Raw genomic sequence first — 13,938 nt, forward strand, 5'->3', positions numbered from 1 at the left:
TCTATGGTATTCTGTTTTCCCTCTGCCCATTCCCATTCCTCTCACCCTAGGTAGATTTGAGACAGGAAAATTTTGTTACTTTCTGGGGAAACGTAAAGCCTTTCTACCACTGTAAACACTTACACTATAATACCTATGGGAGTCCTTTGCAAAGGTAAGTTAGCATTGTGCTGTGTACACCCAAATGGGACACAGTACTGTCTTACGAAAAGTTGCACGCGCCATTATCAGAAGCACAAACAAAAGCAGCTGTCAGGATTTGCTTTCAGAAACCCCTCCTACAGCCATGACTGCACAAATGTGGACACAGAACTGTCTTAGGAAAAGCTGCACATGCCATTATCAGAAGCACAAACAAAAGCAGCTGTCAGGATCTGCTTCCAGAAACCCGTCCTACAGCCATGACTGCACAAATGTGTAAAGATATATGCGCAAGGATGTTCCTAGTATTACCTGTAGTAGCAAAAATTATTTATTTCCATCATTTTCACAAATTACTACATTATGGCACATCCATACAATGGAATGCTATACCGCTATTGACAAGAATGATTATACTTATACACTTATATGTATAACGATTATACATATATACAATTCGTAACTGGTGATGCAGTTAATATGGTAAATTGGTACTTACCTGAAGTATGGGTGCTTTGAGACTCTTCTGAGAAAGTTCGGGAAGAGAGAGTACCTCTCTATCTATTTGAAACATCTAAAGTAGAAAAAGAAAGCTACAGATTATTTCATAAAGCTAGATTATTTCAAAAGGCTGACTTCTCTTATTACACTCAAAAGCTGTCTGGGTAGAATCTAATCATGAAAAATTATATCCAGATTCTAGCGATACTTTTTTTTTAAACAATTACCTGTTTTACCTTCCTTTCCTCTTCTTCTACCTCACTTCTCAGAACATGAACTTTGTTCTTTAGGCTGTGAATATCCCCAGTCATTGACTCTACGGTCTCCACCATTTTATCTGTTTCTTCCTGCATCAGAGAGAGAAAGCTAATATTTTAAATTAAATATACTATTAAATGAAACCCAAACAGCTATTAATATATACATACATATTTTAAAAACACCTTATATATTGAAACACTTCTGGAAGAAACTGATAATTTTTCTTTCAGAAAACAGACTCCCTAGAAATTGATTTACCAATGGAACAAAGATGTATGTGACGCTTTCCTCAAAAGCTTACCAAAACTGTGGGCATCAGATATCCTGGAAGACCTGTGTGAATCTAGCAGAGCCCAAGGACTGATGGCAACAGGTACAGGAGCATTCCTTAAGCGGTATGTAAAAGCAGAGAAACTCTAACTTTAATTTAGGAACATCTGAGTGCTATTTTCATTTGCCAAAAGAAAGAAATGCTGAACATTAGGGCAGAGATAGTAATAGAAAATGAGTGGCAGTTTCCCACCTAAAAAAAATATATATATCTTATGGGGGAAAACAAAGAGAAAATAAGAAATGAATGAAATGAGTATAATGATATCAGGGGTGTACGGATTGCAGGCCACACATAGAGTTAGCCAGCTTCCAGGTTTCTAAATGGTATTAAGTACTGCACTGCTTTCAAATCTAGTCCTAGCAACAGCCAAGGATAGCACTGCCCCTGGGGATCAGGGAACAAGTAAAGAAGCCACACAGAAGTCATACAGAAATAATAACTCTTAAATCCTGCGGAGCGATATGGCTGATACTTACATCTACATCATTCTCCAAATACTGGAAGCCGAATTTTTACCGTCAACTACAGTAATTTTCCTCAACAAATATATTATGGCTTCTAGTAACCATTAAAAAAGGTACCTGCAGAGGTCTGCAACTGCCCATAGGCTGTTTTTGATCAGTCCAAGAGCTATGAATGGTTTTTACATTTCTAAAGGATGGTTAAAAAACAAAACAAGACTATGCGACAAAGACCATACATGGCTCACAAAGAGTAAAATGTTTATCACCTGGCCCTTATAGGAATAGTGTGCTAATCCCTGAGTACCCAAGACTTTGGGTCTGTGAGCTACACTTATTAAACCAAATAACGTCACATTCATGGGTTCCAGGCATTAGGACTTAGACATATCTTTTGGTGGGCCACCATTCAACACACTACAGAAGGGAATGAATAATAGCACTGAATAAAGGAAAGGGTTAATGTAATAAGAACTAAAATTTTTCAGTATAATTAAAAAAATTAATTTTGTTCCATTGCTTTGGTTATCTTCTTTGGGTATTCATACCATACCCATGCTGTGTCTTTTTTGCCAAACTTTTATATTTGTCACTTTTTCTCAATACCTTAAAAAAATGTCATTCTTTCTTTTTGAGTCTTAAAATTTTCTCCTTACTTTACCTTTTATTTAAGTATTATTTGTTCTGTTCATTTGCTTATTGCTCCTTCTAATTTAGTCTGCATTACTAAAAGTTTTTTTTCCTTTAGCTCTAATTCTTTCCTGAATTCCATAGCTTCATTTTTTATTATTTCTAATATTTATGACTTTTTTCATACCTTCTATTCTTTTTCTAAATTTCTTTCAGCTCACTTGGGAAATTAGGTTAGCATTCATCTGTTTTGTGAACACATATTTTTGGCATGCTTTTGTTGTCTGTAGAAATGTTACTTTTTGTCCTTCTTCTAATATTTTCATATGTTAACTCTGGTTGTGAGATCCAGAGATTAAAAACTATGCCCCAGGGCTTCCCTGGTGGTGCAGTGGTTAAGAATCCGCCTGCCAATGCAGGGGACACGGGTTCCAGCCCTGGTCCGGGAAGATCCCACATGCCGCGGAGCAACTAAGCCCGTGTGCCACAACTACTGAGCCTGTGCTCTAGAGCCTGTGAGCCACAACTACTGAGCCTGCGTGCCACAACTACTGAAGCCCGCACACCTAGAGTCCATGCTCTGCAACAAAAGAAGCCACCACAATGAGAAGCCCGCGCACTGCAATGAAGAGTAGCCCCCGCTCACTGCAACTAGAGAGAGCCGGCGCACAGCAATGAAGACCCAATGCAGCCAAAAGTAAAAAATTAATTAATTAATTAATTAAATGAATTAAAAAACAAACAAAAAAAACTATGCCCCAGCAGGTCCTATACCATCTTCTCGGTATCTCTAAAAGACTTTGTTCACCACTGCCTTTCCCTAGCACCAGCAGTGAGAGTTCAATGAATGTGTCCTTGTTGCATGAACACAACTTCTCTTACTGATACAGGTTTTGGAAGGTCATCACCAGCAGTAACTCTAGGCTGCAGTACGAAAAAGCCATTCTAAGTAAGGCACATTGGACAGATAAAACCTATAAACTCCTAGTTCAAAGACTCTTATGCCAATGAAGAACTCTTATGCCCAAAATGCCAACAGTGCTTCAACTGAGTAACTGACTGTCAAGCAAACATTAGACTGTTGTGATGTTATAAGAAATATACCTTTGATTTTCATCCCTGATTCCTGGCACAGAGCTTCCAAATCCTTGGCATTTTCTGAATGACAGAAGTGGGAGGAACACTTTTTGTGATTCATAATAAGCCCCTTTCAACCATACCTGAATTTATGCTAATGAATAACTCATAGAGGATGGAGGCTGGTTGCCGAGCAACCTAAATCCTGTGATCAGAGGGCTGGAACATTCAGCCTGGATCCTTGATCTCTGAGAAGGGGAGAGGGCCTGGAGATTTAGTTAATAATAGATATGCCTACATGCTGAGGCTTCCATAAAAACTCTAAATTACTGGATTCAGACAGCTTCTAGATTGGTGAACACATGGAGGTGCTTGAACAGGCATGGGAGTTCCGTGCCCCTTCCCATATACCTTGCCCTATGCATCTCTTCCCTCTGGCTGTTCCTGAGTTGTATCCTTGATAATAAACCTGTAATAGTAAATAAAGTGCTTTCCTGAGTTCTGTGAGCTGTTCTAGCAAATTATCAAACCGGAGGAGGAGGTCATGGGAAGCCCCGATTTATACTTGGTTGGTCAGAAGTACAGGACGCTTGGCCTTGCACTGGCATCTGAAGTGGGGGCAGTTCTGTGGGACTGAGCCCTTAACCTGTGGGGTCTGTGCTAACTCCAGGTAGTTAGTGTTAGAATTGAATTGTAGGACACCCAGTTGGTTTCCACAGAGAAGTGGAGAATTGCTTGGTATGAAAACCCCACAAATTTAGTGTCAGAAGTGTTGCGAGTATAGAAAAACAGTTTTTTCCATTTAAGTCTATTTATGCTTTTGGCACACGGAGATCCAGTTTTAGGTGTAAAAGACAAATGCCTCCCAGCGTTACAAAAATCACACTATCATTTACTGTCTCTGATTAAAGACTATTTACTATCTCTGATTTAGTACTTTATGCAAATATTAAATGTTAAAATAACATTTACCATTATTATACTTTAAAACCTTTTAAAATAACCTTTAAAAAAAGTCAAACTCATAGAATCAGAGAGTACAGAAGTGGTTGCCAGGTGCTGGGGGCGGGTGGGGGAAATAGGGAGAAGTTAGTAAAGGATACAAACTTGCAGCTAAAATGAATAAGGTTTGCGGATCTAATGTAAAACATGGTGACTATAACTGATATTACATAACTGAAATCTGTATTATATAATTGAAACAGAGTAGAACTTAAATGGTCTTACAAAAAAAAAAGTGAGATGACAAGGGAAATTAACTAGATGGGGGAAATCCTTTCACAATGTATAGTTATATCAAATAACCATGATGTACACTTTAAATATCTTACAATTTTGTCAATTATATCTTAGACAAAGCTGAAATTTAAAAAATAACCCATATTAATGTTATCCAACTGTTCATTAACTGGGGGAGCTAGTGTCAGTACTGAAAATATACTCTTGCAAAGTAGTAACACTGGGATGAAAGTTAAATTCAATCGCATACAATGAAGAAAGTGAGGCAACCACTAAAAAATACCACTCTATAAATTTAGAATATATGTAGAGCTGTTGCTCACAAATAAATCCTTTCATTGTTATTCTCAATCATATGGAAAATCTGGAATGACCTATTTGTGAATGGTGAGTTATTAGAAATCGTTAGGGATGCATTCCTTGCTTAAACTACCACCACCTCGTATTTACTAACAAAGGTTAACAAACTTACTGCTTTACAAAGTTGAGTTGCTAACAAAGACCATATCTACAAACTACTTCAAAATGGCAAATGGATATATGGTCCAATCTGTTTTAGTTTTAATAATTATTTAATAAGCCCCCGAGGCTGCTTTTCTTAATTGTTCAAGTATCCACTAATTAAAAGCCTGCAGTTTATCATGACAGCTAATATTATCTCCCACTATCTTCTACAGAATAATGATTAAGAATCACCTGCCCTGAAATTGGACTAATAGGTTTGCATCATAACTGTGAGCACTCTAAGGTTCAGCTAGAAATGCCAATATGTCTCTTTTGCACACTTGTAAAATGTGAAATATAGCACAGGTCTCTTTAAGTCATTAAGGGCTATAACTGTAAAGTGCTTTGAACAGTGACTAGAACATAGAAGGCCCTCATTACATGTTATCTATAATGATTATAAAAACAGTAATGATGATGATTGTGTTCTTCTTGCCAATAAAGTAGCAGATACAGGACAGAAAAACTAATATAATGTGTTTTGAAATGCTACAGCATTTAGTGATGAATTCCTATAATCTGATATTTAAAGTCTGATGAAAAAAATAAGACTGCTACTTAATTACAAATATATTAGAAATAGTCTTAATTTTAGAGGCCCAAAGTTCAGGCAAAGTTTTTGCTTTGTTAAAAATAAAAGTTAATGAAAAACCTGGTCCAAGATCTAGTATTTGTTATTAGAAGAATATCATGACAATTTAAAAAACTTTTTGGTCTTTTCTCCCTTCCCCTCTAAAGAACTCCCTGTTCAAACTTCATACCTGCAATAATGCCAGACCCTCTTCATTAGCTCTGTGCTGTGTCCTTTCCATTTTCAGTAGACTTGACACATGAGTTAAATCTTGCTGCTTTTTGGGAGGGACTTTCAGGGTTTCACACAGTTGCAGCAATCTTACGGATAGAATAAAAACATAACTTTATTTTTGAGTACCATTAGTATCATTTTTGTTTTTTTGTTTGAAATACTGTCATCCTCTTTTTTCTTCCCTCATACTCCCAAGGGCTGTAATGTTCTTTTTTTTAAAAATAAATTTATTTATTTTATTTATTTATTTTTGGCTGCGTTGGGTCTTCATTGCTGCACGCCAGCTTTCTCTAGTTGTGGTGAGCAGGGGTTTCTTTTGTTGTGGAGCACTGGCTCTAGGCACGCGGGCTTCAGTAGTTGTGGCACGTGGGCTCTAGAGCACAGGCTCAGTAGTTGCGGCGCACGGGCTTAGTTGCTCCGCAGCATGTGGGATCTTCCCGGACCAGGGCTCAAACCCATGTCCCCTGCATTGGCAGGCGGATTCTTAACCACTGCGCCACCAAGGAAGCCCTGTAATGTTCTTTTATTAACAGTGGCTAATCTTAGCAATAAGTCACCCCCGCAAATTCCTGACAAATCATCATTTAACCTTTCAATTATATTTCAATCATTTTTTAATTGCATAACTGTATTACCTTTTCTTTAGGAAGTTCAGATGATACTGAATTTTTTCATTTTCTCTAATACTGTTACTCAAAATTGCTCTAGAAGAGAAAAAATAGGGAATGAATAAATATTAGTTTGAAACATAACTAGTATAATCTGTTTACTTTTTCTCTCTGATATCTTTCAAGTACCCCTTTTTACTAGCCAGGCAGAATCAATCACTTTTTCTTTTATGTTAAATATATTTAAAGCAGAGGAATAATCTAAGTTTTTTTTATCACATTATATTGTTGTAATTAATTTATAGGCCTGACTCTTCTGATAGATTTCAGCTCCCTGATGGCAGAATCCTGTCTCTGTATTCCTTTTGGCATGTTAGCTTCCACATAAAGTGTTAATTTGAGCTAACTTCTTCCTAAAGTATCCCTCACCAGAAAAAGTTGTAGATAGCAGATCAAGCAAAGATTTCAATTTTATTCCACTGATGAAATTCCAAGTTTCTGAAATTAATCAAGACATTTTTGCTGAATGCTAAGGCCATCAAAAGACATTAAATAAATCTTCTTGCAAAAGAGAAAAACACCCTATCACCATAAAGTAGATAATAACATTTAAAAGGATACTGTCTATAGGAAACATATAAGCAGAAATAAAAAGAGTGAAATGGAAAAAAATTTCATACTCACATTATTACTGATTCCATCATAGTTTGCAAATGTTCTCTGCTACTCTTCGAAAGAGGTTGCCAGGTTTTTCTCTTGTGGGTTGCGATCTTTACCTGTTTTAGATTAGCATGCTTTGCTTGTCCTGTCACCGGTGAAAGAAGAGACTCTGGTTTTTCTAGAAGTTTGTATGTTTTTACTTAAAAAGTGATTCAAATATAAATTTATCTAGAAGAGCTAATGGAATTATCAGAACCAATACTATGAAGCTGTATAAACTATTTAATTTCCTTTTTATTGCATAGCCATAACAGGCCAGGTGTTGAATATGAATATGCTATTGTTATGTTAACTAAAATACTATTAAGTGATATTGCGGATACAAACTCAAGACAATCTTAAATAAAGAACCAAGCTACAACTATTAGGATTCAACACAAAAGTCTGGTTCTCAGAAATGACCTGAATTAAAGGGCTTCATTGAGAAGACTAGAAAATGATTTCTGCCAAATGTTGGATGGCAACTGAAACAAAGGAGATTAACCAAACCACAAACAGATAATCAGTGTCTACTAGGTTGTTGATATTATTCTACTTATAAAAAATAAACAAAGGGGCTTCCCTGGTGGCGCAGTGGTTGAGAGTCCGCCTGCCAATGCAGGAGACAAGGGTTTGTGCCCCGGTCCGGGAAGATCCCACATGCCGCGGAGCGGCTAGGCCTGTGAGCCATGGCCGCTGAGCCTGTGCGTCCAGAGCCTGTGCACCGCAACGGGAGAGGCCACAACAGTGAGAGGCCCGCGTACCGCAAAAAAAATTTAAAAAAATAAAAAAATAAACAAAGGAGGTACACTATTGGCTCACATGAAGATTAGTTTTGGAGAGAAGGGAGATTAAATAATTACATTTCAGGTATGCAAAGCATTACAAAAGAAAAAGTCCAGTGCACTATGGAAGTATAAAACCGGAGGACCTAACTTGGTCTAGGGTGAGGAGAGGTAGAAAATTCTTCCATGCTGAAGTGATGTTTAAGTAAAGATGACTATTCCAAACTAATTTACTCCAGACAAACTTAGTGGTTCCAATCTAATCTAAATAGTGGTGGCAAAAGAGAAGCATATTTGTCTCAAAGAGAAGTCAGTAGGTGTGTCTGTATATCACAAATCAGTAATAATTCAGACTGGGGTACACTTTGAATTTCTCTTGCTCCTTTCAACTTAGAGCCCTACACAGTATTTTGCTACAGGTGGTAAGTAAAATTTCAGTTGACCAAAAGAACTGACCAACCAGTACTACTTATTCTTGTAAAAATAAGAATGTAACTGTTTATTACTGTCTTTTGCTTATGCAGAACTCATAAACAAGATGCTGAGAATTTTTTCATAAATATAGATAGCTTGGGAAAGATAGGTTAAACAAGACATAGAAAAGGAATACCTTCAGAAGACAGGTGTTTTGGATGACTTTTATTTTTTTTCGCTGTGTTTCTAACCTAGAGGGAAAAACACATGTGCATGCACAAAGAATTAAACATTAGACGAAAAGATACTGCTATTGCAATAGATTTGTCATGTACGTTGGAGAGAATTCATATATTTTCTGGCAAGACAGAAAAAAAGTATATTGCTACTTCTAATGAAAAAGGATGTGTATTTATCACAAGCAGAGGATATACTAAAGCAATTCCTGAACAATGGTGATAAAGTATAATAGAATTTCATATGGTGTCAAAGAATGTTTTAAAGAAATCATACTCATCTTGCCTGTGAAACAGTGTTATATACTTTTCCTGAAAAACAAATATAGGCATTGTCTAATACAGGGTAAATAGAGAAAAAAATGTTGATTATTTCTTTTACGGTAGGAAGAAGCTAATTCCTCCGAAACTAATTTTTCTCTATGTTAATAAAAATCTCCTCCATCAATTGACAGATTCTCTTGTCTTTTAACATATGAATGCCATAGAATCTGTATACTATATTCCCAGTCTTCCTATTTAAACACCTTAGCAACGCCCCATCGCACTTCTTCCCTAAAGAATTCTCTGATCAATATCTTTAGAAATTGAGGTAAAAAATTGAGGTAAAATTTTTATGTGAGAACTTTTACAACCCATGTTGCAACAGCTCCCATATAACAATATATGTGGAATATGAATTACTATAATTTGTAGTAAAGCTGACCTTTAGTCTTCACATACTCCTTTACATAGAACAGATACTTCTAATCAGAGTCCTGAATGATAAACTTGATATTTCATTACCTCTTTCTCTGATAACTCCGCTTCTTCATTATCAATTTTTCTTTTTGGATTTCTTTTTAAATGTTGAGACCTTTTCTTAGAAGGATTTGCTTTGCTAGACATCTTGATGTAAACAGAACAACTATAACAGCGCTTCAAAATGTCTGTAAAGATAAAAAGAACACTAAAGACTTGTTTTATTAAAAACATTTTGTTAAAAAGACTACGTATAAATGTTCCAAATTTGCCTGTAAAAAAAAAAATCATAAAGAAAGTTTTGGGATAGTATTGTGTGTTTTTAAAACATTTAAATATATTTTAAAACAAATAACATTGGTTCTCATTAGAGTAAAGATATCTAATTCAATTTCATTCCTAAAAATTTCTTCCATTTGTATGGCAATAAAAAATCTTATGTAAAAACACTTTTACACCTCTTTATACCCCCCCATACAATAACGTTATCTCTATATTTAAATTCAAGAAAATGGAAATATATAGTGCTAAGTTATTTTACTCTGGTCACAGATAATGTCAACTCAAAGAATAACATTCAGGCCTTCTTATTTTAGGCTTAATGGATTTATCATTCAACTTAACGTCAAAGATGGGAGACGATAATTTTTAGGATTATACCATGAATCTACGTTGTAGAAATTCATGTGGTAAATTCACTCATAAGGAATTAAGAATTAAAAAGTTAAGTTTTAACTTTTACTGGGTTATGTGCATTTTAACAAAAGCACAGAAGTATACTGATTACTCTGTCTTCTCACACATTACGAAACAGGCACTGGAGTGGGGATGAGAATGTTAATGACAAAATTTAGAATAATTCCTTTTCCCCATTTAATAGTTCTTTATCACCAAACTCATTTCTGCTAAAAGAAACAGAGGGATAAAATATATACTGCTGCATTAGATCATAAAGAGCAGATAGCTAAGAAATTACGTACACGTCTGGTATAGTACACGTGAACACAAACCCACATACACACACACAAGTATGTGTGGTGTGTACATTATATATACATATTTTTCTAGACATATATAGTTAGATATATAGAGAAACCAGTCACCATTCCTTTTCTAAAAATTCAGAGTTTATCACATTACTACAATTTAAATATACATGCAGATTTAGAGACAGACATTAAAGTGGGTACTCTGGATAAATCTATTCTCTCAAATTTTAAAAGGAAAAGTTCAAGCTTTTCTTTTTCCCGTAAGACAAAAATAGTGGGAAAGAAAGAATTAACTGAAAGATCACAAACCATACTTGGAGACTACATGTCAGATCAGTTGCAAAAAGCAGTGGAAGCTAAAATACACTTTACCCTGCTTTTGAACAATGTGGTACCTTGTTCTACACCCAGTTTCCTCTGTTGCATTCCCGAAATGTCAAATTCTCTCAACTTGACATCCGTGCCATATACTTCCCCTACTTAAAAACCAATCCATATGAGAGTTTTGCTTGTGGACCTCTCCTGGAAGGACTGCCATGTACAGTACAGTTGTTCACTGAAGAGCATCCAGGTGAGAGAACAATTGAAGGCTGAGATTTAGTCCTCATTCCATTTAGGAGACTAAAAATGGTGCAAATTCCTTCTCACTCTTGTTATTGAGAGATGAAGTATATGTCCCCTTGTCTTAAATCTTACAGACTGTGCAGAAGTATATGTCCCCTTGTCTTAAATCTTACAGACTGTGCAGCGGTTTGAGCAGTAGAATATGGTGGAAATGATTCTGTACCAGTTTCCTGGCCCAAATATGAAGAGACTAGCAGCTGCAACTTCCCCTTGCTTGGAATATTTGCTCTTGAAACCCAGCTAGCACTCTATGAGGAAGGCCAACACGGAGAGGAACTAAAGACCCAGGCAAAAGCCCCAGCTGAACTCCCAACCAATAACTAACACCAACGATTGCCAGCCTTGCGCATGTACCTGAGCCAATACACTGCAGCTGACACTGCGTGGAAACAACCCTACCAAGTTGTTTCCAATCCCAAATTTTGGAACAAGATAGGTAATTTTTTTTAATTAAAAAAGAAAAATCCTTCCGTAATACCTACCTTATAACATCCAAACTCTTTACCATAACATTTATAGTCCTTAACAATCTAGACCTGCCAAGCTTTCCATACTTCTCTCCCGCTACTCCTCAACTGCATCTCCCTCTCCAGATAGACTGGATTTCCGGAATACATTTTGAGTAGTGCACATACTCTACCCGAGCTGCTCTCTCCTGTCTGTGCCCAACCTCCTCCCAGATCATGAGCCACCTGCACCTGAAAGCCTTCCTAACTACTCCACCTCGACGCTCTCTAAAAGTCTGTGGGCTCTTACGGTCTCTTTCATTTGGCACTTATTTATAGCTTGGTTTTGTTCATCGTTTTTCTTGATATTCTTTATTCAGTAACATGTAATTCAGTGCTACTCCAAATTTGATTTACAAACTGTTTGTTACAGTCTTTTAAAGTACAGACATTAAAAGTATTCATTTAGAAACTTTTATGGCAATTTGACAACAATTTTATATACGTTAGATCTGGCCAAAAAATAACTGGCTTTGTTTTTTCTTTTTGTTTAATTTTTCTAATAATTCATAAAAAAAAGACTTTCTTTTTTAGAGAAGTTCTACGTTGACAGAAAAATTCAGCAGAAAGTACAAAATTCGAGCATACCCCCCTTCCCTACTATCAACATTCCATACCAGAGCAGTGCATTTGCCACAGTCCCTGAACCGACATTGACACATCCTATCACCCAGTCTACGGTTTACATTAGGGCTCATTCATGGGTTTGGCTAGTATTCAGTTTTTTTAAAAATTGTATTTTACAAAAGTATCAGTTGTGACTGATTAAAAATTAAAAAAAAAAATTGGTCCTTTACCACAGACAGTCTGAAAAGCTCTGTTTTCACTGATACCTACTTGAGGTAATTAGCCATACTGCAGAAAGTTCCTCCACCTCAGCACTATTAACATTTTGCATGGGATAGTTCTTTGTTATGGGGGCTGCCCTGGGCACTGTGGGGTGTTTAGCTACATTCTTGATCTCTACCCACTAGATGCCAGGAGCCCCTCCCACTCCTCCAAGTTGTGACAACCAAAATTGTCTCCAGACGTTATCAAATATCCGCTGGTGCAAAACTGCCCGAGGTTGAGAACCACTGCCAAGAGCCAGCCGGGGATGAGGACAAATTGTCCAGGTTCCAAATCCCAGCTCTGTCATTTAACTAGCTGTATAGCCTTGGGGAACTAAATTTGCTCACTTTCCCCACGGCTAGAAGTATCAATATCAAAGGCTTTTGTAAAGCTAAAAGGTTGTACAGAATACATAAAGTGCCTAGAACTTGGGACACAGTAAGAACTCAATAAATAAAATAATCTACTGTTACCATTGGGCTAGTTGTAGCATATACAAAAAGGAAGAGTAAACTTTGGCCTGTTTTGGATCCACAGGAAACCACAGGCTAGTGGTAGTAGCTAGAGACATATGAAAACAATTCCTATGTATATTCAATTATACACAATGCGACAAATGTTACGAGACAAATGAGTGAATATCTCAAATTGGTGTGGGTATTGGGGGGGACATACAGAATTCAGAGACAAAAGTAATATTTGAATTACATTTTGAAATATTTAGCCAGAAGGAAGGGGAGTAAAGCATTTGAGAGAAAAAAAGCCCGTTGGCAGGACACTTCAAAAGAAACTGGTCTGTTCAGGGACAGAAAAAATTCAGAGAGGCTTTGACGTGTACGGGAGGAATGGACAGAAAAAAAGACTGGAACTGTAGTTTGCAGCCAGACTATATACTGCAGTAAAGAATGTGTTTTTTACTCTGTAGGAAACAGGGAAATATTCTAGGTTGTCTTGTTTTCTTTGCCAGGGTGCTGAAACTCGTGGAAGCCACCAAGCTAGACCTCTGTATGGGCACAACGTCTGGCAAAACTGCAAATACACAATGTTTACCTCTTGACAAATGAGGCCTCGGGGTAGCGAACGCTGCCGACGCAGCTTCCTTAAGGCTCAAAGGCACTCATCACTAAGGCTGCACTTCGCCCCACGACTCACTGCGGGAGAGGTTAAGGAGGGAGAACAAGGATTACAATGATTCGGGGAAAGGGGGGAGGAACCATGAGTGGTTTCACTCCCTCCTTGCGAATCAAATACCACTTTTTCAATCGCTGGCTCTGAAGGGCACACCTGTTCGGATCTCCCTGCTCTTTGAAAACCACCTCAAGCTCCTCAAACACGAGTCGCCGAGTTTGCCACCAACGCGCCGGACACAAAACTCATCCCCAAACTGGAGCCACCGTCAGGGAAAGCGCTTTCACTACTCACCAAAGACGCCTCTTGAATCCTTCCAGGTGCCGCGCTCAGAGAAATTCGCGCCAAAACCTTCCACAGCCGCGGAGACCCGGAAGTGAACCAGTAGAAACCGGAAACGCTTGTGGAGAGAGGCGGGCATCTA

At 37.3% G+C, this 13,938-nt stretch overlaps 1 protein-coding gene across 5 annotated transcripts in view; it reads right to left on the reverse strand.

Moving 5' to 3' along the window:
- Positions 1–13,935, reverse strand: part of CENPQ (centromere protein Q) — a 34,624-nt gene extending 20,689 nt beyond the window's left edge. For 4 of the 5 annotated variants that reach the window (XM_067752739.1, XM_067752741.1, XM_067752738.1 and 1 more), the window contains exons 1-8: positions 13,809–13,935; positions 9,482–9,624; positions 8,656–8,710; positions 7,246–7,366; positions 6,589–6,657; positions 5,910–6,039; positions 870–989; positions 641–715 (exon numbers count right to left, since the gene is read on the reverse strand). In XM_067752739.1, coding sequence (XP_067608840.1) covers positions 641–715; positions 870–989; positions 5,910–6,039; positions 6,589–6,657; positions 7,246–7,366; positions 8,656–8,710; positions 9,482–9,624; positions 13,809–13,935 — 840 coding nt within the window. Of the gene's footprint in view, positions 1–640; positions 716–869; positions 990–5,909; positions 6,040–6,588; positions 6,658–7,245; positions 7,367–8,655; positions 8,711–9,481; positions 9,645–13,808 lie in introns of all 5 variants that reach the window. The other variant, XM_067752742.1, reaches the window with a different exon arrangement.
- Between the last annotated feature and the right edge of the window lie 3 nt (positions 13,936–13,938).

This window comes from Pseudorca crassidens, chromosome 10, assembly GCF_039906515.1.
Source record: "Pseudorca crassidens isolate mPseCra1 chromosome 10, mPseCra1.hap1, whole genome shotgun sequence".
NCBI lineage: Eukaryota > Metazoa > Chordata > Mammalia > Artiodactyla > Delphinidae > Pseudorca > Pseudorca crassidens.